The sequence below is a fragment of the Erinaceus europaeus genome, chromosome 8, assembly GCF_950295315.1.
Source record: "Erinaceus europaeus chromosome 8, mEriEur2.1, whole genome shotgun sequence".
NCBI lineage: Eukaryota > Metazoa > Chordata > Mammalia > Eulipotyphla > Erinaceidae > Erinaceus > Erinaceus europaeus.
The window spans coordinates 51,886,254-51,913,428 of record NC_080169.1 but is presented as its reverse complement, the minus strand read 5'-3'; the positions used below and the strand labels follow the sequence as shown (position 1 = coordinate 51,913,428).

General features: G+C 35.3%; 1 protein-coding gene across 7 annotated transcripts in view; it reads right to left on the bottom strand.

Moving 5' to 3' along the window:
* The window catches only part of SGCE (sarcoglycan epsilon), an 89,033-nt gene extending 61,867 nt beyond the window's left edge, over window positions 1-27,166 (bottom strand). For 2 of the 7 annotated variants that reach the window (XM_060196215.1, XM_016187882.2), the window contains exon 1: window positions 26,991-27,154. In XM_060196215.1, coding sequence (XP_060052198.1) covers window positions 26,991-27,099 — 109 coding nt within the window. In that variant the 5' untranslated portion in view covers window positions 27,100-27,154. Of the gene's footprint in view, window positions 1-10,914; window positions 11,023-26,990 lie in introns of all 7 variants that reach the window. The other 5 variants (XM_060196214.1, XM_060196213.1, XM_016187880.2 and 2 more) reach the window with 5 other exon arrangements.
* Window positions 27,167-27,175: the final 9 nt, after the last annotated feature.

The following is a 27,175-nucleotide window of genomic DNA, read 5'->3' as shown; positions in this document are numbered from 1 at the left end:
CATATACCAGAGCTGAGTAGTGTTCTGGTGTCTCTTCTGTGGAGAGAAAGAGGAAGGAAGGAAAGAAGGAAGGAAGGAAGGAAGGAAGGAAGGAAGGAAGGAAGGAAGGAAGGAAGGAAGGAAGGAAGGAAGGAAAGATTTTCATCATTTGCTACTTTAAGTTATATGATGAGAGTAAATCAAAATGGCTAAATTCACTTGATTAGCATTGTTTTTTCTTTGACATTATAATCTCTACCAACATTTTACTGCTATTAGTCTAGTCACCTCTATAAATTGTTTTGGGTGTCTATCTTCCTGATTAGTTGGTGAGCAGCAGTTCTCACATATAACACTTATCAGTTAATTCTCTAAGTCACTGACAGATTTTTTTAATGTATTGGTAAGCCTTACAAACCCTAAGGCTGCTCAATCAGACTCAAAAATAAAGTTCTGGATAGTAAGATCACTGACATAAAATTTTCAGCATAAAAACAGAAATTCCTACAAAATGTTTCTTTATATAAGAAAACCGTGCAGTTCTGGGGATAGCTGTCAAAACTAGAGAACTGAACTAAAACATCTGTCTTGTAGCTTCATATAACTATAGCTTTACTACTGAAAATATAACTTCAAAGGCTATATACCAGAGGAAAGGAAGCTGCATGCTAGTTTAAAACTAGATATGTTTTGTACTCATTTGATGCTAGTATCCCTAAGAAACCTGCCCATGTCATTTCGAGTACTTAATCTGTACCCAAGCACAATTTATACACTCACCTGTGGCAATGATTCCATTCTGAAAGTACAAGAATGAATGAATCATAAAAATCTGAATAAAAGACTCTGGGGTGGGGGTGGGGGTGGAGGTTCAGGTCCTGAAACCTGATGGCAGAGGAATACCCAGAGGGGATTGAATTGTTATGTGGAAAACTAAGAAATGTCACATATATACAGAGTATTGTATTTTACTGCTGACTGTAAACCACTAATCCCCCAATAAAGAAAAAAAATTCCGAGGATGAAAACTAGGTATTTCTCACCAGTTGAGTCTACAATATACACTAAATACTAGGTGCAGTGGAAGTGTGAAGATAAAGGAGACTCACTCCTTGCCTTAGAGGACATTACCATCAGTTGAGACCAACCCCCACCTAGTTAGGTATTATCGCAGAGGTATGAATTGCTCTGACAATACCTGGAAAGAATGGAAGAAGCAAATGAAGTTGAGAAAATCTGGAAAAGATTCATAAAAGAAATAGAATTCAATGTGGCTGGTTCTGAAATTGAGAAAAGGGAAACTTGCATTTCAGTGGCAAAAACACTTTCAAGATATAATCAATATATAATAGTGAGGAGTCCTATAAAGACAAGAAATTAACCTGCAATGTCAAATCCTAGGATATATTTGAGGTGTGGGGGCATTGGGGGGTCGACTGGGAAGAAGAGTTAGATCATGGCTTCTTATCAACGACTGCTAAGAAATTAAACTCTAGGCCACATCCAAAATACAGAAATAAATTAAATATCTAAGGAAATCTTTAGAGATTTATATAATTTATGTTTGGAGGGACTGAAAAACACCTTGAGTTCAACACTGTATTTTATTTACCTTTGTCATTTATTCTCTTAGCACCTAGAAAAATGCCTCCTACCATATTTAATTTTATCAATGGCTACTGAATGGATGAATGCATTCTAATACAAAATACTATAAAAGGTAAACACAGGTCTCATGTTTGTAGACTAAATACATATGCTTAGTTGAGATTTCAGTTTTGTAATTTCAGTTCTGTAACTCATGTGCATAGCAGATTGGTTTTTTTCCTACCATACAATGGCAAAAGCTAACTTATAAAATAAAACACAAGGTGGTTTAGTTTAAATAACACTGAAATGATTCTATTTTCTATGTAGCCCATGGCAGAAGTGAAACTATAAAGGGTATCAGCCACTTGATATCACCTCACCTCAAGAAGTATATAGAACATCTCAGTTTCTGCTTCCATAAAAAATATTTCTGCAATCGAGAGAGCTGAACCACAATATACCATGGCCCTCCCGGGTTTTAAGATGACATGCACATTTCTTTATCCATGTGTACTCAATTGCCTTTCTGCAATCTGCTGAACTGCATACTTGCTGGTCAGTTACCTTGGCAACTTCACAGTAAAGCCTGCTTCACTTTAAGTATAGTATGCCATTCACTTTGAGAAAAACATGATACAGATGTATGACACGTTCATCATCTAGAAATGGAAAATGACTAAGTCACAATGTTTTGTTAGTGAAAATAATAATTCCTTTCTGTAGCATCAGGTGAAATTACAGACATCCATACAACATTTTAAAGAGCTGTTTGCCTTTACCCTTGTTATCTGTTACTTTCAAAACAAATTTCAGTAGAGGATATAAGGCCAGTATTTATGCCTACTTGCCTTTTGAAAATCACAAGTGACAGAGAGAAATCCAAGGTATATGTTCTTATTCTAATTGTGAGTTTTATATAAATAAGGGGTCTGAACCAACACTCACAAAAGCTGCTAGTAACCGTTAACACATGTTGGGCTCACATATGTCTGGGTACACTCATAAGCATTAAGCTTGAAACACACTGTTTGCATTAAGAGCGAATATTGAAAATCAAATTTCAACACTCAGAATCCAGAATACTAAACTCTAATAATCTCTGAAATATACATGTGTACAGTGCCATGCTAATCAAACTAAGGTCACAGGGTCTGACCTTTCTTGTATGGCATGACTTTTTTGTAATAGTCTCAGGCTAGAAATACATTACTTCTGCAAACACATGCCACGGGATACAAATGAAACTAGAAACCAGTGTGAGGCTAAATCTGTGCAAATCCATCACCATTAATGGGAAAAACAATTAAACCAAAAGTCCAACCTACAGGGGGTCAAAAAAATTGCTTCAAATAACAATAGTAGCAATTGAAAAGACTTTGCAAAGATTAAAATTTCTTGAAGATGGGTAGTCAAAAAATAAGTATTTTTAAAGAAAAAAAATTACATATCTGAGTTAAGAAGAGAAGTAGGGTATGTGATAAGTGGCCAAGGGAATTATTTCACCCACCATATAAGCAGCTCCAATATATCTTATCAAAGCTATCAAAATCTTTTCACAACACTGTTCTCTGCATGTTTTAGCCTGCATAGTACACAAATACAAAGAATAAAGCCAGTAATGGTTATCTTATTTAAATAATCTGGAATGTCAAGTTAGTTAAATAGTGTCCTGTCTTTATTGTTTAAATTTTTCCCTACAGAAATCTACATTGCAATGAAAGCAAAGTATGTATTTGTGTGCTTACTTACAATTCCTTAATAAGAGAAACAAATTGGATGTGTTTTGTAAAGATGTAATTTTGTTAATATAGCTATATCATATGAACTACACAATTATCACAGGAAATATTTTCATGTTAATGAGGTATACAAATGCATCGGCACATACACAGTTCCTTTTCTACTTCTTCTTCTAGCGTTTGCCCTTCTTCTGTAGCCAGTTAACAGCCTTTTCTACTGAAGTCTAAAGAATAACTCACCAGCACCTTTTCTGCATCATCAAGGAACAGTATGACAATCAAATACGATAAACTAGCATCTGGGTGTGAATGCAAGTTCTAGTTGGATTTAATTCCTTAAGAGATCTCTCTGAAATCTTTAAGAAGAAAAGCATTAAATATTGTCAGTGTTCACATCCAGGTTACCTCATTTTGAAGACACCTATTATTTGTAGATTTCACAGATGCTTTATCAATAAATTATTCACTTAAAAGGTCCTCTTATATCACCATCTTCTAATTTTTTAGGTTTAGGAGAATATAGTGAAATCCCAGTTTACTAGGAACCCCAAGGAAGGAAACATTCCAGAAAGCTAAATTTTCCAAAATACTCAGGGGTCTGTCCTTCACGGTGGTAAAGGTCATCATCTGGCGCATCAATTATTGCATTCGGCTTTATTATACAGTGATGCCTTTATGGACTGTTTGCCTTGTCATTTAGTGATTACACTAGCGCTACTGGGTCTTAGCTGCAAAGCTTTTTAAGGTTCTGCATTTTATAGATTTTCTGTTTTCCCATCTGCAGACAAGTTGTCAGTTGTCATTTCTCATTGCTATCAGTATGTTTTCTCTCACAGCTCCTCCATCCCTTCTAAATTGCCATTAATATGCTGCAGATTTTGAATCCAGTCTATCAAACGAGGTAAGATTATGTGTTAAAATAAGTAAAACTGTGTCTATCTTCACACACTCAGGACTCTGCTAGATGTGAAAAACAGAAGTCTGCATTTACGGCTTCAATTCTAGTCACCCGAAGACCCTTTAGTGGCATATTTCTTGATGCTAAGTAAGTGTGGTATGTTCTGAATAGATGATCTAACTAAAACTGACACAAAGCCGTTACTACAAGAGATAGCAGTGTAGACATCATATATTAAATAAATTCAGAGATAAATAAGCATACCATAGAAAAATCTTGATTTAACCCATACATAAGGAAAGATAAACTGTCAAATCAAAATGAACAGGTTTAATGTGCTATACAAAATAATCTCATATATTTGATATGTAAGAAATACTATTAATGTTTTTAAGAAAGTGTTTAAGTGATCTATAGCCCTTAGTAATAACTAAATCATCTTAAAATATAGCATACTAATTAATAGGAAGAAATAAAAATCTACTTCTAAAAACATTTCAATTTTGTTAATTTGCCTCTCATGTTCAGAGGGTTTTAAGATATAAACTATTCACAGGGAAGCATGACAAGAGTGCTTTAAGTGCAAATCATTTAAGATAGTGCATATTTCACAAATGCTCATAGTACTGTTTTAACAGTAAGTAAAATTTGGTTATAAAAGACAAAGATGAGGAAGATTTCTAATTATGTTTAAGATCAAGAGACCACTTATCTAGTACAGCTTTATCAGATATTCTAATTTCTCAAAATACTCTTTACAAAAGAGGCACCATCCCTTCGGCTAGAGTTAAACATTGGAATACTTTATACATGCATACTTATAACCAAAAAGTACAAATGCTAAATTTATTTTACAATATGATTAGTCCAGATAATTAAAACTTGTGAGCACTGACAAGAAAAATAAGTCTCCTTGTCTTGCATTTCATAGATTTAATGACTAACAGCTCTTTATGAGGCTCTGAGCCCCTGCATTCACAGCACTCCAAGAAGCCGCTACCAATTAATCAGAATTGATTACAACAGATAAATCCCATTTGCTATCGCTGCATCAAGATAACTCATTTCAGGGTTCTCAGAACCTGATATATTTATGGTTTCCTTACTAATTTATTTTTAACATGTCATTTTCTATAGGCAAATTGAAATTTAATTATTAAACCACATAATTACTACAGAAAAATATTTTGAGAGATGACAATATCTAGTCAGGCATATAACCTGTTTTTCTCCCCGTCTTACTAAAATTTATCCTAAATTGTTATGAATCCTGACTTTGTATCCAAAGCTTTTCTCACAGTCTGCCTTTCACTTTTATGTATACTAAACATCTAAGTAATACATAACATTTCATTTAGCAATTTAGCGAGTCTTTTTTTTTTTTTTTGAAGTTATAGGCAGTCCATGCCTAATTGTAGCACTGGAAAGACTTTAAATTGCTTGTAAAACTTCAATCCTTGTCTGTCTGTCTGTCTGTCTGTCTGCCGCCTGAGTGCGTGCCTACCTTCTCTCCCTCCCTCTTTTCTTTTTCTCTTCCTCTCTTTCTAGAGATAAAGGAGAAATCACCGCTTGAAGCCTGGTTCTTTTTCTACAAAAAACAAAAGGGTAATATTGTGGGATGTTTTTTCTCCCAATTGAAATCAGTTCCTAAAGACAATTTTCTAACCAGGAGTTAAGTATTTCAATTTTCTCTATAATGATCATATGTGTTTCTTCACGTATTTTTTTTTTCAATGTCACCTGGAAAGTGATTGCAAACCACTGTTAATTGGTGATCAATAAACTTAGTTTCATAGGACACTGCAATTGAAAAGGTCTTTAGATGCTATACTGTCAGGGCTTTAGCAAATACCTCTTTTTACTAAGAGACAGATCATAGCATTACTTTCTACTTGGATATGGTTTCAGCATTCTATTCAACTAATTATTTTGGACATATATCACCAATCAGAGTTGGCATGTCTTTATTTACAGATGACAAAACTTAACCTAGAGGTACTAAATGACAGATTCAAACCTATAGAATTTCTAAGACAAAAAATAGTGTCTAGAACGCCAGTAGTTAATTGTCTTATGGATTTGAAAACTATAAGGTAAGCAAGTAGTGGCTAGAGTAAGTTCAGTCACTGATGCTCTAGTTCTTTCCTTTCTCCTCTCTTTTACACACACACACACACATTAATAAGTAAATGAGAAAATCTTTAAAAAGATAAGATTGGGAGTTGGGCTGTAGCTCAGCGGATTAAGCGCAGGTGGCACAAAGCACAAGGACCGGCATAAGGATCCCGGTTCGAACCCCAGCTCCCCACCTGCAGGGGAGTCGCTTCACAAGCGGTGAAGCAGGTCTGCAGGTGTCTATCTTTCTCTCCTCCTCTCTGTCTTCCCCTCCTCTCTCCATTTCTCTCTGTCCTATCCAACAACGACAACAACAATAATAACTACAACAATAAAACAACAAGGGCAGCAAAAGGGAATAAACAAAATAAATATTTAAAAAAAAAAAAGATAAGGTAAAATGTTTGTTGGCTATACATTATATTATTACAATCCACCACAGTAATTTATTAGGTTACATAATACCTAAAATTCTTAATTATTACTTTTGTTTTATATAAACCAGAATTTGATCAGATAATCCAAGTTCATCCTATTACTTCATCAGGTTATTTTATACTACACACTTGGGGGAAATGAGTTTATAGTCACAATTTAAACAGAGAAACCAACCCCAGGCTTCTTTAGATAAGGAGGAAAAAACAAACCTAAAATTTAGAAAATGCATTTTCAGCTCTCAGAGTCAGCACTTGAAAGGACAAACTCACAACTCTAATAGATGACCTCTTGAAGTCCTGAAACTCTGTGATCCTTTCCCCTGACTTTGTCACCTTGCAAAGGCAAAGATGAATGTAAATTTTTAGCCCAAGGGGCATTTCCTGCTCCTCTCTAACCAAAAAGGAAAAGCAGTTATCTAGAAACAGATTTCTATCTTCAAACTATCAAGACCTTGACTGTCAGCCAGCTAAGGAATAGCCAACTTAAGATGGCAGAAAAGACTTCTATCAATTTTTTTCAGAGAGTATATCTAAATTATTTATTCCCATGTGCCTAATAAAACTTTAACTCTTAACCTACAATAGGAAACCAGAGTAAGATCATTTAGTCTTTTTCTCTGCTGCTTAGGAAGACTCACAAGTTTAAAACTTAAAACTAACACATTCTAAAAGGTGCACTGAAAGAATTCTTAGAAATTAAAAATATTTATCTAAATCAAATATAAAAATGAATATTGTGAAGGTTCAGTCCCTCTGTAATTAAATTATTCCCCCTCCCCTAGAAAAAAAGGGAAGGATTTCATATTGAGAATGAGGTTTTTGTTGCTGCTCTGTTTTTGTTTAATTTGTTTTAAGACAGAAACAGAGAAAGAGAGTGAAAGAGACTACAGCACCTAAAGTTCTTTCTGTGTGGTAGGAGCTGGGTTCAAACGTGGCTCATATACATGTCGAAGCACTGTACCATCCAAATGAATTATTTTATTGGCCCCATATTTACAGTGCTTTTTAAGGTTTTTGTAAACACTTATGTTTACAAAATTTCAAGTATGCCACATGTGCTGATTTAAGACATTCCAAATTTCTCAAAATCCTATTTACAGGAGAGGTACTATTCTACTACTAAAGTTAAGAAATGTATTTAAAAGAAATTTACACAAAAATACAATTGCTACAGTTATTTTACTATATAAATATTCTTATAGTCTTTTATATTCTCTTGAAATCATCAAAAGATAACTAGAATTTACAGTCCAGAATACTGGACTCTTAATCATGAAAATTAATACAGCATGCATAAAGATTAGGGGGTCGAGCGGTAGTGCAGCGGGTCAAGTGCACATGGCGCAAAATGCAAGGGCCAGCATAAGTATCCCGGTTCAAGCCCCGGGCTCCCCACCTGCATGGTGGTCACTTAACAGGCAGTGAAGCAGGCCTGCAGGTGTCTATCTTTGTCTCCCTCTATCTCCCTGCCTCTCTCAATTTCTCTCTGTCCTATCCAGCAACAACAACAACAACAATAACAATGACAACAACAAGGGTAACAACAAGGGTAACAACAAGAGAAACAAAATGGAAAAAATGGCCTCCAGGAGCACTGGATTCATAGTGCAGGCACCAAGTTCCAGCAATAACCCTGGAGGCAAAAAACAAAAAACAAAAAAAACCTGATCTATATAATACGGATTTCAGAATTATATAATGTTATAATGTAATATCACTTTAATAATAAAATAATAAGATAGCTATACAAAATTGTTCAAAAATAGTTATTAGGAAAAATTCTCATAAAGTAAATTAAGCGTTTCTCCATATAAAACATTTTGATAATACAGAACTATAATTAGAGAATTTATACTGACAAGGAAACCAGGAAGAAATATCAAAAGGAAAAGTCAAGAGAAACTGATCAAATAAGTTGAACTGGTTACTTCACTAGATTCAAGATGTGATGATCAGAGGGGCTGGGTGCTGGCGCTCCTGGCTCCCAACAGAGCACACATGTTACAGTGCATAAGGACCTGGGTTCAAGGCCCCAGCCCACAACTACAGGGGAAAAGCTTTGCACATGGTGAGGCAAGGCTGCAGGTGTCTCCCTATCTCTCCATATCTCCCCTCTCAATTTCTCTCTGTCTCTATCAAATAAATAAAACATACATTTTAAAAAATGCAATGATCAGGCTTGAGAGGTAGCATAGTAGTTCTGCAAAGACGCTCTTATGCCTGAGCTTCTGAGGTCCCAAGTTCAATCCCTTGCACAATCATGAACCATAACTGAGCACTGCTCTGGAAGAAGAAGGGGAAAGCGAAGGGGAAGATGTAATGATTTTTTGTTTTGTTTTGTTTTCAGAACTACAATTGTTGCTCAAGTTCTAAGGAGAATATCAGTTTGAAGCCCAATGGGGACATTAAACTTGAAGTAGGAAGTGACAGTATCTCCTGCAGATTCTAGGAAAAGCATGTGCAGGTTTTTCAATAGTGCATTACACAAAAACAGTACCACAGTGAATAGCTGAGCTGGACTTTGTAACTGACTAAAGAGCACCATTTTTAGCAAGTCCTATCAGAATTTTGGGAGGGACGTGCCCAAAGAGAAGATAAAAGTTTTAGGGATGGATGTTAAAAAGGAGAAACAACAAAAAAGGAATGGATAACGTTATCTTTCTGCAAATTGTTGTGAGGTCCAGAGGAAGAATCTTCGTGAATCTTATGTAGAACACCAGGAATTAAGGCACGTCCCAAGACCTTGGGAAATAAGAGAAGAGCAGTGCTGATGGCAACACTGAGAACCATCTGGGCACAGGACTGGGAAAGGCAATGAAAATTACTTAAAATTGCAAAAAGTGATTGCTTCAAAAAACAGTAGGGTAGAAAAGATGTTGGGAGTCTTATCCTACTGTGAAACAGATCTAGAGGCAGAAGATCCCAGCTAAAGAATAATTTGGTAATAGTGGATAAAAAACTAATGGCACTACCAGTGAGACAGTTCACCTGAGAGGATGTTGGCTTTGTCATACATGACACCCAGATTTCAACTCCTCTACCACTATACTGGGGGGAAATTCAGAAATCTGCTCTTTTCCACCATACTTCTGTATCTCTGTCTCTGTCTCTAAAAAAAAGTTAATGATACCAATGGCAGAGATAAAAATGAACTAAGCCAGGTGTTCCTTCTAAAATAATCTAAAAGACTTGTTGTTGTTGTTGCTTTTGCTCTTTAACTGGTAATAATGCCATTTCATCAAATAAAACTTGTGTTTTTCAGGTTTTTTTTTTAAACTGTTATTGTTATGGACACTTTAGTTATCCACAAGTTATGGAAACCAAGCTACTATTCTCTAATATTTATGGCTACATATGGCCAGTAGAGTGAGTGTGTGTGCGTGTGTGTGTGTGTGTGTGTGTGTGTGTGTGTGTGTGTGTATGTGAGTGTCTGTCTCTGGTGAAAGGGGAGAGAGGTGTCGTGGAGGAAGGAGGGAGTTGTAAAGGTAAATAATCAAGAATTATTATGTAAATATTGTAATATTAATTGACATTTCTCAAATAGCTAATCTCTGGGCTATTAAGTCTTTTCTCCCTCATGAAATACATTATTTCAAAAGTTCTGACAAATTGATGATAGATACACTTATAGACACAGAAGAAAAATTTAGATAGAACAATCAATCATTAAAGGGTCATCTTTTCAGCAACTATGCACCATCTATGTACATGATAGCAAAATATATCAATTCAGTTATGCAACAAAAACCATCCCAAATTAGCCAAATTACTTATGAACACTTTTCTAAAGTTATATAAAAACTTTTAAATTTATTCATTAAATATTTTTCTTTTTTCTGTGTTATAAATACCTATAATAACCACACTGGGACAATTTTTTAAGTGGCAGTAGTAGATAAGGGGCAGTAGTAGGTTAAAAACATAGGAATTATGTTTAGTTCTTAGTAAGTGGTGTACTTATAACAAAAGACAAAAACTTAGAAAGTAACAGATTAAGAACGTAGATCAGATTTTTAGAGGATTAGGAAAACAAAATTTGATTTTTTTTCATATGGTAAGAAAAAAATCCACATCACTAAGAAAAACAAAAGGACTATTGGAAGCAGACATTTAATTGACTGCCCAGAAGGGATTTAGATTTACAGCCTAAACTCACCATCTTTCTTCCCAGCAGTCATTTTTCTGCTGATAATAAAACTGTTGGCCTGTTTGGTCTTCCAGTTAACTGTTCCACTTATGTCATCAGCACAGCTTAATAAAAAAGCTTTTCAGAATAAAACAAATGCACAAAAATGAAATTAATATCAAATTAAAATGACTATCACAAATTACCTAGTATCTATTAGGATTAAATTCCTTTTAGCCCAGTTAGCTATTTAATTCTAATCCTATATACTTGTTGCATGTTAGTGCAAAGACTATTTGGGGCTACAAGACAAGGTTCCTTCCCCTTATCCAAGGAGCTTATACACTAAAGATATTGATAATTCATGTACAGCAATATATATGCATATAATATAAATATATATTAAACAATTCTTTAATGACAGAATGCAGAATTGCTACAAGAACACTAGTGGAGAAAGTAATTTTCTTTGTCTAGGAAAGTTATAATAAGATAAAAGTGTCTTTTAAATTCATAGTTGAGTTGTGCAAACAGTAAAAACAGTGATAGCAATGAGTAAATGGGGCTTAAGGGATGATACGTAAGGGGATGTGGCATAGAGTAGCAGTCCTGTAGGGAGGTAGTGAGGCAAAATGCAGTAAAAGACTAAGGAGTAGCAAAGTGGAAAGAGGGTTTTATATGAATGTTGAGAAAATGATCTTTCTTTACAAACTGAAGAAAACACGTAAGAAAACAAGTTGGTATAGAGAAAAGGAACATAACTGATATGGCATAGTCCAAGAAAAAAACAGACTAGATAAGATCAAGCATATACAAAACATTTCATAACTCATCCAGTGGTGAATGGGAATGGTGGGGCCAATTACAAACAAACAATATGAAAATGATACTGTCAATATTTTTCAAAGTCCTGAATATGGTCTAAAAGGAGAATCAAACATACCCAATTAAGGTAAAACTACCTAAAATAGAGGTGGGAATAAAGCCTTGGCTCATAAGACAATAATAAAGGTACATCACACAAATGTGCAGTTCATACCCAAAGAGATGATTATTGAAATAAAAAACCCACTGCAATTCCTTAAAAAGACAATGCTCCCAAATGTACACACGCAGTGATCTAAAGATGATACATATTCATATTCTTGACCCATTTGTAAATTCTACCTTCTACCATCGAAACTACCAATATTACTGTTTACTCTCCCATTTTCCATCCTTAGCTTTTAGATTAGATATTTAAGTAACATTTTCCTAACTACAGCTTTAGTCTCCCCCACCCTCTTTTCTCTATCATCTCAGGTACACTGATTTAGCTCAGGATAGCATTGCCCTTACTCTTGAAGCATAAATGTAACATTATCAAATGCACAAAAAGTGCAGTGAACCGAAAAAGCAGAGTAAGTTAACAAATACACACACACATACATCAAAAGCAAAGGATGATTTCACAAAGAGACAAAGAAGGAAGCAGTCAGTGAGCCTGGACAACCGAATCTGAATTGTCATATACGTCAGTAAAAGAGACATCTAGAAGGAGGATGAGATGAACAGCCTCACATACTACAAAAATGTCAAAATGGATGAGAACTTAAAAGAAAAAAAAATACTCCCACATAAGAAAAGCAAGAAACTACTGGTGACTCCCGGAAAGCATAGTTCCAATAAAATACTAAGAGTAGAACTCAAACTTCAAAAGGTTAATCTTTCAAGAACATTGACCAAGATAAGGAAGCAAACACATAAAATGATCTTATAGACTGTGGTGTTGCAAGCTGGAAAGAAGAATTGTCATGTTAGAGTGAGAAAAGATTTTTTTCCCCCACAAAGTGAGGGAAACACATGAAATAAAGACTGAGGAAAAGGTAAAGGAGCATATTGGATACAAATTAGGCCAAGACAAATTAGACTAGGTAAAGCCAAGCACATACAAGTAAAGAAAACACTTCATAAATCACAAAACAAAGAAGTGTGAAGACAAAAACAGTAACTCGTATACAAGAAACAATATTGAGTTTCTTGACTAAATGTATCAGGAATGTGGTGTGTATATCCTTATCAATCTGAATTTCGATTAAAAGTCTGAAGTTAAATCAAACTACTAATAGTTCCCTTCTGAAAGGTAAGAAGAATGTAATTCAAACTGTAAGTTATTAAAAACAAAAACAGTAACTGGTATACAAGAAACAATATTGAGTTTCTTGATGTGTATATCCTTATCAATCTGAATTTTGATTAAAAGTCTGAAGTTAAGTTGAACTATTAATAGTTCCCTTCTGAAATGTAAGAAGAATGTAATTCAAACTGTAAGTTATTAAAAACATAAAAGAATAGGCAAACAAAACACTAGGTGATCAATGGTACTTGTGAGCAGTGTCCAAGTTTTAAAATCTGTGAACTTAAATTTTTTAGCTTTGCATTTATTAAAAGAGTAAAAAAAATTTTTTTTAGAGAGAGGCAGAGAGTGTGTGTCTATGAAAGAGACAACAGCACCAAAGCTTCCTTCAATATGGTGGGAGCCAGGCTTGAACCCCGAGGTACACACATGGCAAAGCAGCACATTATCAAAGTGAGCTATTTCTATGATCCATCAAAACTTAAAACTTGTAGAACCTGACTCTCAGACTCCAGCTATACTAATTTTCAAGCACACTGACAGCAGAAGCTGGGGGTTGATGGTGTTCTGAAAGCTCACAGATTACTCTAGTAAGGTGCTTTTTCTCACACATCTCCACCTCCAACTGGCCTACAAATGCTATCAATTTTTCAAGGACAGGACATGTAAATCTCTACTGGACAGTAGAAAGTCTGAATCTACAAAGACAGAAATCAGATAGCTAAAGTCTTCTCTAGAACTTTCCAAAGAAACATATATATATATATATATATATATGCCTAACAAGCAACACTTAGATTTAACTCCATCACACTGTCAGCTTCTGACCACGGTGCTTTCATGTATCTTATTTAGATCAACCCTTACAAAACAATCTAATGTGCCTGAAACATACAGACAAAGGGGGAACATGTATATGGAAGCAGATACTCTAGAATATCCTTCTCCACAGACTAAAAACTTATATCAGAAAATGAGGTTTGAACATGCACAGCACCCCAAGTTTTCTTTTCTTTATTCTAACCTAGTTGTTCTAAGATTATATTGTGCACTAAGAATTATTATTCAGAGGTTTATACCTAAAAACTATTGACACATTACTTGTATTTCATGGGCCCTTTAAAGAATTTATTAGAATAAGTTAAGTCAATGTGGTTTTCTGTCTTATGTTTATAAGATTTATGCTACATGTCTTTGCCAGGTAAATCAACACTTCATTGCTTAAATCTTTCAACTGCTAAGGGCAGTCTAGTTGTTTTTTACATCATTCAAAAAACAAATGTGGTTGCTACCTCAATGATAAAAAAAAAAAAAATAGAAGGTGGAAGAATTTAAACACATTCCACAGATAATGCTCTATTTTAGGTTAGCATTGCTCTGAGCACATTTGTTTTTATAAAAAGTTCATATTGATCCATCTAAAGTCTTGCTTTGACCACAGAAGACTACAACCCAATAAATCTTAACCAAAAAGACAACTTTTTATAGCTCTGCTCACCAGACAATGTCAGTAAAGACAAGGCATTATGCCATGTAGCTGCTTAAACATTCAAGTCCCACAACTTGAGGAGAAATCTCAATAACATGAAAATAACTGTTTGTTTTTAATTGTGCATCCAAGATCATGGAGCCACTTCACTAACGTCTTGTACAAAAAATTATTATAACCTAAACACTGATGAGTGCAAGGTACTCATTACAAAATACAGTATCTTAAAGGTTGATTTTCATTAATGAAAGACAAATACTTTCTTTCCTGTAAGAACTACGTTAAGACAGGAGAGCATGATTTCATTTTTTAAATGTCTCCTCTACATAATTTGTCAAGATAAATCTAATGTATCAAAAACAAAAAGGTTGACCCGTACAGGCTGGTTCTTGGACTTGATCCAAAAATAATGGACCATCCTCGGAAACCTTGAAAGAGGACTCCCCCGTGCTCACTGTGTTCATGATAATCTATGCTACAGCTGTACCTCAATGCGAACTTCACACTAATCCATAAATACAAAGGCAGAGAGAAACATGCATATTGTGTGTACACAGTCTGTACTAAGAAGGCAGACAATTTGTTAGCATATCATACGATCCACAATATAAACAATTTCTCAGTGCTCTCCTGCTCCAGTTCCAAAATCATCAATGTCTGAATTAATTCAAAAGTGGCTGGCATGCCCTCAAATTCCCTAGAAACCACACAACATTTAAAGTTTGTCTTTAGATTCTATGATTCATTCAGAGTCTTGTAGCAGCATGACTACATTTCATCTGGCTCGGGGCAAGCACTCTCTGAAGAGACATTACTCTTTCCAAACCCGAATAATTCCCTGACTAGGGGAAGAGGAGTTTGCTATTTAATAAAAGCTACTGAAGAGCTCTGAATAGTAACTGATTGCTGATGAGCTACTCAGAATGTCAAGGAGTAAAAATAATAAATAATAACTTATTCCAACACCACTGTCCAAGTAAGCAAACAGCAAGATAGGCCAAATGAAACTTAATCTGGTTAACACACTCACCTCAGAACCCAGTTGTCACGTCTTTCTCTGTCCACTTTATCGTTTTGCATGTTTTACTCAAAAGGGGAAACAGATTTTGTTTTCATAAATTAGATACATAGCACTTATCTGCTATATCTTTTTCTTTCTGCCACTAATCCCTATGTCACTTTGTCATTCCCTTGTCCTTCTTCTCCCATTCCTTCACAGAACTAGCTATTCTTAAAGTTTTTCAAATTAGCTCTTATATTAAAATATTATGTCCAGAATTTTTTTTCTAGAAACATTAGTTGCCATTATCTGAAGTTACCGTGATGTGGGGTGCCACGTGTTTGGCAATACACAAAGAGTTTTATTCAATTAACTACTTTAATCCCTTTATATCAACTCTGTGAACTATTATTCTATTTTATGGTAAGGGCATGGAATCTTAAGAGGTGATGTAATTTATCCTAAGTCATATGTTTAGTAACTGGCAAAGCTTGATTTTGAACCCATTTCTTGGTTGACTTCAAAATCTCTGTCATCTACCTGTTAATACTAGCCTTAAATGGTTAAATGGGAAGGCAATTTGTAAACTACATATTCTTATGTAATAGGAGATATTATTAGTACTATTAATTTGCTGGTCAGAGAATCTCCAATCTATTATTATTAGAAGAAGTAAGTTTCTTCTGGCTGCTAGATTAGAAACAGGTGGTAATTAGGTGATGCTCACAGAAATTAATCTCATCCCAAACAAGCACCCCCCCCCAGCCCTGACCCATACATACAATTTATTAAAAGAAGAAAGCCAAAAACATAGTTGGATCCTTAGAGGAAATTTTTTATATTGAGGAGGACTGGTTATTTCAACTCTGAAGGACATCAGGATTTTTTTTTTTATAAAAGCAAGATTTTTAAACCAAGAATACCAGAGTAAGCATTCTCCAAATTTTGTTAAAACCGAAAATTTGGCAGGAAGACTGTAAGTAATTGCTTAATATGATTAGAGATTATTATAATTTTAAAGCTTTAGCACAAAATAGGTAACAAATTTCAGAATGAAATAAAATTATGAGTACAAAAAGGTGGTGTTTAACATCAAAGATTTTGGGGTTACAGCATCTGGATTCAAACTGCAGTTTTTATCCATTGGGTAAAGTTATTAAGTATCTTTCTATTTCAATCTCCTAGTCTAGTAGAGAAAAAGAAAACATGCCACTTAAGAGTCACATTATAACTATCAAATGAGCCTAACACACTTAAATCTTTAGAAGAGTGCTTATCACATAATGATGATGTCAAAAAATGAGCTAATATTACACTTAATCGTCGACTAACATGAAGGACAAGATTTCTTTAAATGTGATTTTAAAAACTATGCATGTTCAAGTGAAAAAATTAGTCACTACGTCAGTATGACATTTTTAAATTAACATTAGACACATGAAATATAATATCCCTATGGCTGAGTGGACTAAATACTATAAGTTGCTCAATTCCAAGCTTTAAATGGACTCCCTGAAGGCTAAAAATATGGCATTTTAGCAGTCTTCATTCCCAATGAGCACAAAGACACACTGCTTAAATGCTGTAGTCTAACCCTTTTGAAAAGTCGCATACAAGACAAATTATATTGGTAATCACATTCTCTGAATTTCATAAACTCTCATTTATCCTGAAAAAAATAATACAGCAAAAACAAACAGCACACAGGCACAAGATTCAACTTTGTGCTATACATAATATCAAAATTTGGAGGAAAATGAAATATCCAACAAAAAGTAAAATGTTGATATTTTTGCTCTGTTCCTCAAAAAGTCTAATTAAAGGGCATACTAGAAAGATAAGTCTGGGTTTCCAATGTCTGGGAATGGTATTATCTCTGTTCCATCTCAGAAATATTAGATGAATAAGGAGTACCAGCCGGACCTTAACAAAAGGAAAACATAATATATGCAGTAGCTGCATGCACCATTACAATTTAATGTCCCAGCTGCAAAATGTTTTGAAATTAATAAAATTAGTGAAAGGCAGAATACAAAATAAGATGCAGACCATGTGAAATCTAGTGTAATAGTGCAATCTAGTGGAAAAGGATTAAAAGGCAAAGTGTAAGCTCATGTGGCAATTCTAGGGGAAAAATATTACAGGAAAATTCTGTTCAAAATAAAAAACAAAAACAATGCTTATAAGATCTTTCCACCTAGAAGTCTTTAGGAGAGGGGAAAAAAAAAACACCTCATTTTGGTTGTTTATTTTAAATTGTCAGCAATCTTCTTTATTAGAGAAGGCATTTTTATTGGAATACACTGAGGTAACCAGGAAAGCATAAAATATAAAAGTTTCCTCTCAAAGGCTCACTTTGATGGTGGGTGAGGTATGTTAACAAATATTTTGGGGACATGTGGATGTGTACCTGAGAAAGGAGTTTTGTAAAATATTTCCTCAGTAAAAATCCATTTAGAAGATGGAAAAAAAATCCCTTTTTCGTATCTATGACCATCCCTGCAATGCCACTGTCTCTTTGCATCTTTCCACATTCTATGTATTTGTAAGCATGTATTTTACACATAAACACATTAATATATACATTCCATGATCTTATTACATATTATGATCACACTTTCTTTCATTTATCTTAGACATGTTTACATGACACTGAATTTTAAAGATGCCTAATTTCATACCGTGTGGTTCTAACAGAATGTATTAGCTATTACCTTAAGCTCAGATTATCCAAAGTAGGACTAATGATCCCTGCCTTAAAATCTGGTCTTTTCCCAGCATTTCCCATCCCAAATAGAAATAGGCTTCACTCTTGACATTTTTTTTGCCAATCTCCAGTCAAGTTCAATCTACTACACACTCTTGCTTCTTGTTACTACCTCAAAATGAAATGTCTCTTCTATCTTTATCTTCCATCATCTCTCTAGTCTGGAGGTCATCTCCATCCTATTACTAAAGTAGCTTTCCAATGGATCTGCCTAAACCTACTCCTATCAGTCAGACTTTTCAAGAAGCAACCAAAGTGCCCCTTTTGAAATGCAAATCCGATCAGGTCTTGCTTGAACCCCTGCAAAGACTTCCCATAAGTTTCAAGATAAAGAGTACACTCCTTAAGATAGTCTAATAGGTCCGGTAAAATATGCTCTCCAGCTTCCCACTAGAATTTGTCATATGCTTTCCCTTCTTTCTAGGCTTCAACCTTGCTAACTCCTCCCAGCACCTTCTATTTGCCATGCTCAGCTTGCCTCAGAGTCTCTTCAGAGATCTTCCTTTACCTCAGAAATATACTTTCACCTCACCAGAATTTGCTTGTCCTTTGTCCTTCAGATCAGAATACTTCCTTGAAAAAGCCGTACTTAGTCCCCTATAGTACCACATCTCTTACTTAGAAATTGTAGTGGTGTTTGCAACCCTTAGCATCATTTTAAGGGCACATTTATATGTACAATTGTTTGACTAAATCTTCATCAATTTGACTAGTATAAAAGTTCCATAATGACTGGGAGCATGTATTCCCAAGCCTCTAACAGAGTCTCAAAACCAGCTAATACCCCCAAACACAAAAGAACTATTACTAAACACAGACACTGATTTTCTAGTTTTTCATTATTACTTTTAAAACAGTATAACAAATATCTTCAAGTTTCATTTGTGCACTTTTATGAATATGTCTTTAAGTCAAACTTTTGGAAGTAGAAAAGGAAGACAAAAATAACATACATTTCAAATTTCAGTAAGCATCTGTAGCAACCTCTTCTCTTTTCACTTCTGTAATATTGGTCTTTGATTAGAATCAACTCTATAACCATAGAAAATAAAAGCTGCTAAAGGTCCTATATTGATTAACTTCTACTCTATAGAAGAGAAAAGCCGATATCATTTTAGCGCACAGCAGTAAACAACAATTGGCTAAGGAGAAAAAAATTAAAGAGCAAGCTGAGGCTTTTTTTTCTTTTATTTTGCATTCAAAAGTAAAAGATAAACTTTAATTCTATAGCTGTTGGTGAAAACATGAAGAATTAAAATATTTCACTGAACTGCTTTAGGAAAATTAGCTGTGATCTTTTCTTTCAAATTCGCAGTGAACCTCAAATCTCCATAATAATCACAGTGACCGGATGAAAAGAGTGGAAAGCTGAAGAATGGAAAGAGAATTTACACCTGCCTAACTCCTCAACATTTCTGAAATGACAGGCTTCCTTTTTCAGAAAAGAGTCTCCTGCTCTGTCACAACAGATGCCATGATGATTCCCGGGTACAAAATGCAGTGAATCTATTCTAAAAAGCTGATTAGTACAAGGCAATTAAGTAAAAAGTGAGATCTACTAAAGATGAGTGACTTTAAGTACTAAAGCACATTTAAGCTGACCATAATATTGCACAAGAAAATCTGAGATAAAGTTACCAGAAAAACTAAGATTGCACTAGAGTGACAAGAAGAAAATAGTATTTCTTTACCAACATAATAACTTCCTCAAGAATACAACATTAATAATCATGCAAGCAACTCATGTTTTGAGGCTTATTTCCCAAGATTACATTTTTAAATTTCAAATTTTAAATATTAGGGATCATTTTACTTCCCGAGCCTGGGAGCAGGAGCAAACATTGCACTCAAGGAATTACAAGTAGCCGCCTGTGGATCAGGTGAGCGAGCTAGCTTTGACAAGCCAGAAGCTCATCTTTGAGCATTTCTCTCTCGGAAATATGAGCTCAACCCAAGAACGCCTGTGGCATCTTCAACAACTGGGAAGTCAGCCATCACAAGTTGTCCTGTGCATTATTACAATCCCATGAAAGTGCACACACTTTTATAAAATAAAGAGAAAATAGGAGAGGAGAAAATTGTTCAATACTAAAAATACACTTCACACAGTCTGAGGTAGATAGACTGTATTTCTGACTTCAGTTTCAGTGAGGAGGAAAGTTCTGGGTGTGGGAGGGAAGCAGGAGAAGAAGATGGAAAAACTTGGTTAGAAGAGATGACAAAATGTGTTCTGTTTCCTTCACATCTTTTATCTGAAGTTTACCCCAGACCCCTTAGTTTTACAGGAGCCAAGGCAAAAATAAGTTTCCTGTGGATTCAGATGCACCACAGGATATCATGCCTCAGATGTAAGGTCTTGTGTGCTTATTCAACCAATTAATTTTGTGCAATTACATTTTCAAAGATAGACGTGGTGATCAAAATAAACTATCAATATTCAAACAGAGGAAAGGAAAACTTGCCCCAAGACACATCTGAAACTCAAAGAATGTGCCCCCGAGGCAATCAAGTCAGAAACGGGCTAACCTGAAACTTAGAGAAGTTTAAAAAGCACAGTCAGAAGCTGCGTTAGATGGAAAGGTTTTAATTTCTATGGAAAAGCTAACAGTTGTAACTGTAAGTATTACAAGGACTTGTAAGTGCAGGGGAACTGATGAAGAGAGAATTACCCCTACATTTCCCCCTGGGTAAGAGACAGCTGGGATCTAGAAGCCAAAGGCTGAACTGTCCTGGACCAGAAGCCAGCAGCTCCTGCTCTTACTTAACTCGGGTCATGCCCACAATCCACAATCACTTTGCTCTAGAAGCCTATTCCCAGCAAACAAGAAACAAGAAAGAGAAAAACACTAGGAAGCTTAAGTTAAGTCCAAAACACTCTACAGGGGAAAAAAAAAAAAAAAAAGAAAGAAAAGAAAGAGAGAGAGAAAGTAAAAGAAAAGAAAAAAGAAACCTTTAATTTTCAATTTTCTTCTCAAATTGTCATACTTGAAACAAAATAGGAAGCAAGAAAAGGTGTGTTAAATTGTCTTGCTATAACTCTTCTCAAGCTGTGAGAAATCAACTTGCAGTATACACTGATTCTTCCTTCAGTAACATTATCAGAATATACATAAAACATATTTTCATCATAAATCTTTGTTATTCTACACCACAATGTTATAATGACTTTCAAATTAAATATTCACTATAAGAGAGGAAATTATTTCTGGTATTTTAAAAGAATAGAGCAGGTGAAAGTTTTAAGTTGATTCCCTTGCTGAGCAACACTGTTAGAAAGGTTTCAAGTTGAAATCCATCTCTATGTTTCACCCACTGATGCTAGTCCTGTTTTCTGAAGCAAACAAAAGAGTTTATGTCTACTTTCCATCTTCAAACTAAACATTTCCAGACCCTCTGAGGATGCCTCCTATGACAGAACTGCCAGACTCCTCACTATCCCCATGGACTGTTCTGGAAGTTGTCTAATTTGTCAATGTCTTTCTCTAAATGTGACATACAGAAATGGACACAGTAGTACAGATGTGGTTAATTAAAACAGGGTAGTTTTAATTGTTGCAACATATGGACACTATACTAATAACAGATCTAAATGTTGACTTTTTTTTTTTTGCAGTTACACCGTGTTGCTGGATCAATTTTTCTTTTTATTCAAAATTTGCTATCATATAAGATCACTCCCTTTCTAAACCTATCAAGTGAAGTGAGATGCATTTTATGCTTTAAAATATTATTTTGGATTCAGCATAGTTCGCTAAGCCTATGTAAATCATGTTAATTCTGATATCTATTTGTAACAGTTTCTTTTTTCAAGTCATCCATGAATTTTAAAGCAAGTTCCCCAAGATTTCTATCAGCCATTCATAAAGATGAAGAAGAGTGAACCTGGACAAAGGCTTATGATCCTTTCTTTTTTTTTTCCTATCACATATGAATCTTGAACCCAAACCCATTAACCCACACACCTGACTAGTACTGGTTCTGCCGGTCTCACACTCATAAAACGATCCTGCTAATTAGCCTGTACAGCATCTCAAACACAAGAGCATCCTGCTGCCTTGACAAATGCTTTGCTGAAAGCAAGATTAATGTATCCTTCGAAAGAAAGTGTCAAATCCCAGTAGATATTAAAAATATAGATAAGTAATAATCCTAATGTGTACAGAAAGACTAGAAGGAAAGATGCATCAATAGAAATGGCTGTTTTAGTGTCACATTGAGTGTGTGTGTGCAGTGTTTACTATAGCAATATTGCTTAAAAACTAAACATATGAGAAATTTTGCTCAGAGAACATTTTTCTTAGTGACAGTTCATGAGAAACAGCTTTGATAGCACTATGTGACTCTACCAACTGTTCCTACCAACCTGAAAACACTATCCGCTTCTACCAACCTGAAAACACAAATCAGAGAATAATCAATTGAAAAGACTTGTTGATTTTTATAAATACCAGCTCCAATTTTTTTCTTTTAAGTTTACACTGTTGGTGTAAACTTATTATTTCTGAAAATCAGGGAGACAATAGCCTGAAAAACTGAGTCCTAAAGTTTAAAAAAAAAACCATCTGAATGATTTTTGGTTTTTATGTGTGTAAAATTCTCCATGTCTATCTGTTTGTCTGATTCCCTGTCCCTGGAAAAGTTAGAAAGGAAGAAGAAAACAATTATTATGTGAATATGGGTGAAGCTCTGTACTGATACATACTTCCAGCTCAGGAATCTTTAACAAACACACAAACCCATATAATCTATTCACCTAAGGTGAACAGATTATGCTAAGAGTATTAAATAGATCAGCAACAGAGTCTCCAGTTTGATATTTCGACCAGGGTAAGATAAAGTTTAAAAAGTGAAGTCAGCTAGTAAATGTAGATGGGGGTGGTGGAGAAAGGAAGGAAGGGAAAGAAAAGGAAAGGAGGAAAGGGAAGGGAAGGGAAGGGAAGGGAAGGGAAGGGAAGGGAAGGGAAGGGAAGGGAAGGGAAGGGAAGGGAAGGGAAGGGAAGGGAAGGGAAGGGAAGGGAAGGGAAGGGAAGGGAAGGGAAGGGAAGGGAAGGGAAGGGAAGGGAAGGGAAGGGAAGGGAAGGGAAGGGAAGGGAAGGGAAGGGAAGAAGGTAAATATGGAAAAGAAGACAGGCAAAATGGTAACTGGTTATTTGAAGAAAACTGTGATTGAAGAAAACAATCTATCTGATTAGAATTTTTTTTTTTCACCAATTGAGGGTTTCTTCACTGCTTTAGCATTTTGTTTAGGTCACGATTTTTTCCAGTGGAAAACCAGTGTTAGAAACTGGCTATGTTATCTTTATCTCTTTGAGGTTGTTCTCTCACCAGTCTTCTCTGGTGCTATTTCAATGCCTGAGCGGGAAGTGAAAACTGCACTTTGCTTAGTAATACAGTTTGTTCACTATACAAAAAGTTAAACTAAATATAAAGTGTGAATCAACATTCTTTACCTTTATGGCAGGTTATTATAAAATGGATGAAATTATTAAATATTAAGTCCAATTAATTGACAGCAGAAATTTTTACTTTGCTTAGAAATAAATTCTTTCTACCATATTAAAATTAAAAGAAGAGCAGGTTCATAGATCCACAGCAAATTGTCACTGAAGATAAATAAAATCTTCAACTATAATGTCTAGGTATGATCTGACAACTGAAATCCTTCCTTTGAAATGATTTTCGTTACCATAATAGAATAAAGTCAAATGAATGTGGTAAACTATGCAACCTCACAGATCCGTAGAAAATTGTTACTAAAAAATGGACAAAATACCAAGCTAGAGAGTCTACTTATTTTTGAACAGGTGAAAACTTCATTGTTCTGAAATAAAATTTCCCTGCCACCCTAGAAATTAAGCTAGCTACATAAATATGTGAAATAAATCAATAGTCTCACCATATATTGTAAATTGTCATAAATGGGTAAAAATGTCCAAAACAAAAGTCTTGCCATTATTTAACAAGTGAAAATCTCCTTATTTGAAATATAATTTTCCCATCATACTAGCAGTTAAATATAGTTAGCAAGTCAAAAGCACCATAGTTCTGCAGCAGAATCTCATAAAAATTATTAAAATGTTCAAATGAAAAAATCAGTTATTATCTATAAAAATAAATAGCACACATTTGTACTTCTTTTGCCTTACAGGTAATCTCTAGCAAAATAGGAAAGAAGTAGTCAACACTAGAAACAAATAAATTCCAGAATTCACTTATGATACTAAATGTCAAAAAAAGCATTTAAAATTCTTGTCTACTGAGTTTGGGTAGGGGTTCTTTGCTATTTTAGATAATACAAAATGTCATCTAAAGTAGTAAGGTAATTTTGCTATTGTTTACTGGCTTAGATTTAAAAGTTTTGTTTAAATCATTCATATGCTGATTTTTTTCCTTAGAAAACTATTTCCCAGAAAGTGATTTTTTTTTTCCATATGTACAGGAATAAGATAAATAAGGAAAACATCGAAATGTAACTATGTTTGTTAGGATGGTAAGATCAAAAGATATTCTTAGCTCTCTGGGCATTAAATATTTATGTGCTAAGATTGTTCCTTTAATATTTTCATTAGAAAAGTGATTAATATTATTTCCTTCTTTAAGGCTCCTTGGAAAGAATTTAATAGAAGGAAATTTAACCCCTTTTTTAATTTTCAGAAAGTAAACACGTAACATGTAAACACTATGAAAGGAGTGTATGTGTTTGTGTGTGTGTGTGTAATATTTAGGCACTATAAATGTAGAGAAAGAAAATTCTGAAAAAAGTAGTCTCCATAATGTATACCAGGATTAACTCGGGATGAAATAGATTACAGGTGATCCTGTTTTTCTTCAGTTTCTCCCCTAAATTTTGTACAATTTATTGGTATTACTTGGTAAAATTAACCTTAAAGCTATTTACAAAAAAAAAAATCCTCTGGTTAACATTTCGAAATTTGAAAAAAGTCAAATTATTCAATATTTAAAAGTCTTAGGATAAGTTCTAACTGAATTAATTTGAATTTTCCTTACCTCCTACACTGGCTTTTAACCTCAGTTTTTAGAATAAGAATGCTTATCAGCTAAGAAGTAGATGTACTGATTTCAGGACTGGGGGAAAAAAACATGTTATGAATTTGTTTGTCTGGTAGTCACCAGAAAGAACAGTGCACTAGCAAACATAAGAAATCCTGAAATGATGTTATCTTGTAGAAAAGGACAGCTATTCTAAAAATTGAGTATTTTAAAAGTATATGTTCAACCAACTTATAAAAATGTTTCATTGTTAGAAATCTGCACTTCATATTTCTGATTAGAAAAATATCTTTCATTGTTGGAAATCTGCATTTCATATTTCTGATGATCAACATGTTAGCTCTGACAAAAGGTAAAATCTCAATAAGGTTATAGTTTTATTTATCCCCAGGAAAACTGGCTTTGAGCATGATCCCTGCTACCTTTACATCTACAAAGGGTCAAATTCTTATTTATCCTCTAAATATAAAATAAGCTGCTGCAATGTTGCTGAAATATGCTCAGCTTTAACCTTCGAATGCAAGTGTGTTTCAGGAACAGCACTCAGATGTAGGTAATTTAGTTTTCTATTTAAACTTAAACTTCTTTTACTAAGATTATCAACAGATTGTCAGTTTCTTCAGCGCTTAATACTCAGGCTCAGGCGCTTAAATGAAAATCCGAGCTAAGGTTTGCTTTTTTTTTTTTTCCTTTTTAAAGCATCCTTCCTCACCAGGTATTTATAATCTTGTAATTCACTGCAGTTTTCTCTAAGGTAAAATGTGTTTCTACGTATTAATGCATACAAATATTTGTAGCCGAATCTCAACAACACGCTTGGAAAAAAATTAAACGTGCAGGTACTGTGACTGAAACTATGCAGTCACCCTAAGAAAAATCAGGAAAATATAGCTTTGCAAGGAACGCTAGGCTTTTGCATAAACCTAAACCTCACAATCACCAGCAAAGGGCCATTGCTGGAAGCCTTCGAAGCCCGCCAAACACATTGGAGGCATCCACAGATGTTTTTGATTGTCTTCGTGTTCTCAAAACCATGCACTTGGTGGGCAAAAGGGGCTGTTTGCAGCATCCCACCGAGCAGAGGCTGACCCTGACCTGAACGCCACAGTTTAGCTCCCAACGTTATGGATCCCTCTTCCTTATTCCATAAAACTGAAGGAAAACGCTGCCCAGAGATGTGTTTATGATGAAGGGGGAAACTAGGTGTTCCAAATGCACCTTTTAGTATTCCTCTCGAGAAGAAAAGGAGAAAAAGAGAAACGTGTTTGTGCAAAGGGAACACAGCTTGACGCCCTTGTCAGGTCACTCTCTTCCTGAGGCTCTACTGGGCATACAGCTCTATTTTTGAGGTAATAACCCACCAGAAAAACGGGGTGACTACACCCAGCTCTTTGCAAAAGGGTTAGGAGAGGTCCACCATAGCGGCTAGGGCTGGAGGTGGGGGGTGGACAGGAGAAGAATGGAGACCGAACATGGAATTTCTGAGAGCTCCGGGCTGGGAGGGGCCCGCGGGGGCGAGGAGAAAAAAGGCCAAGGGTCAAGCCTGGGAAGGGACCCAGGAGGTTCTGGAAGCAGGGTGGGGGGCATCCTAGAGGAGGAATGCAACGGGGTGAAGGGCTGACACCCCAAAAATGCATTGGAATAACCCCCAAACCCAGTGGGGGGATGGGAAAGCAGCGGCCTGTAAATCTCAGGGCCGCCTGTCGCGCGCAAATCCACTAACCTGTCAGTAAGAAGGTGCCAGTGGTCGTGGGGCTCATCCTGCGTGTCCCCAGACCCTGTCCCGTCCAAGCAAAGGGGTCTCCCGGCTCCCACCACCAGGGCAATAGCATTCTCGGCCTGGCTAGGCCAGCCGTCCTCGATTATCCCCTCCCCTCCCTTTCTTCTTTCCTCCCAGCTAGGCCGGTT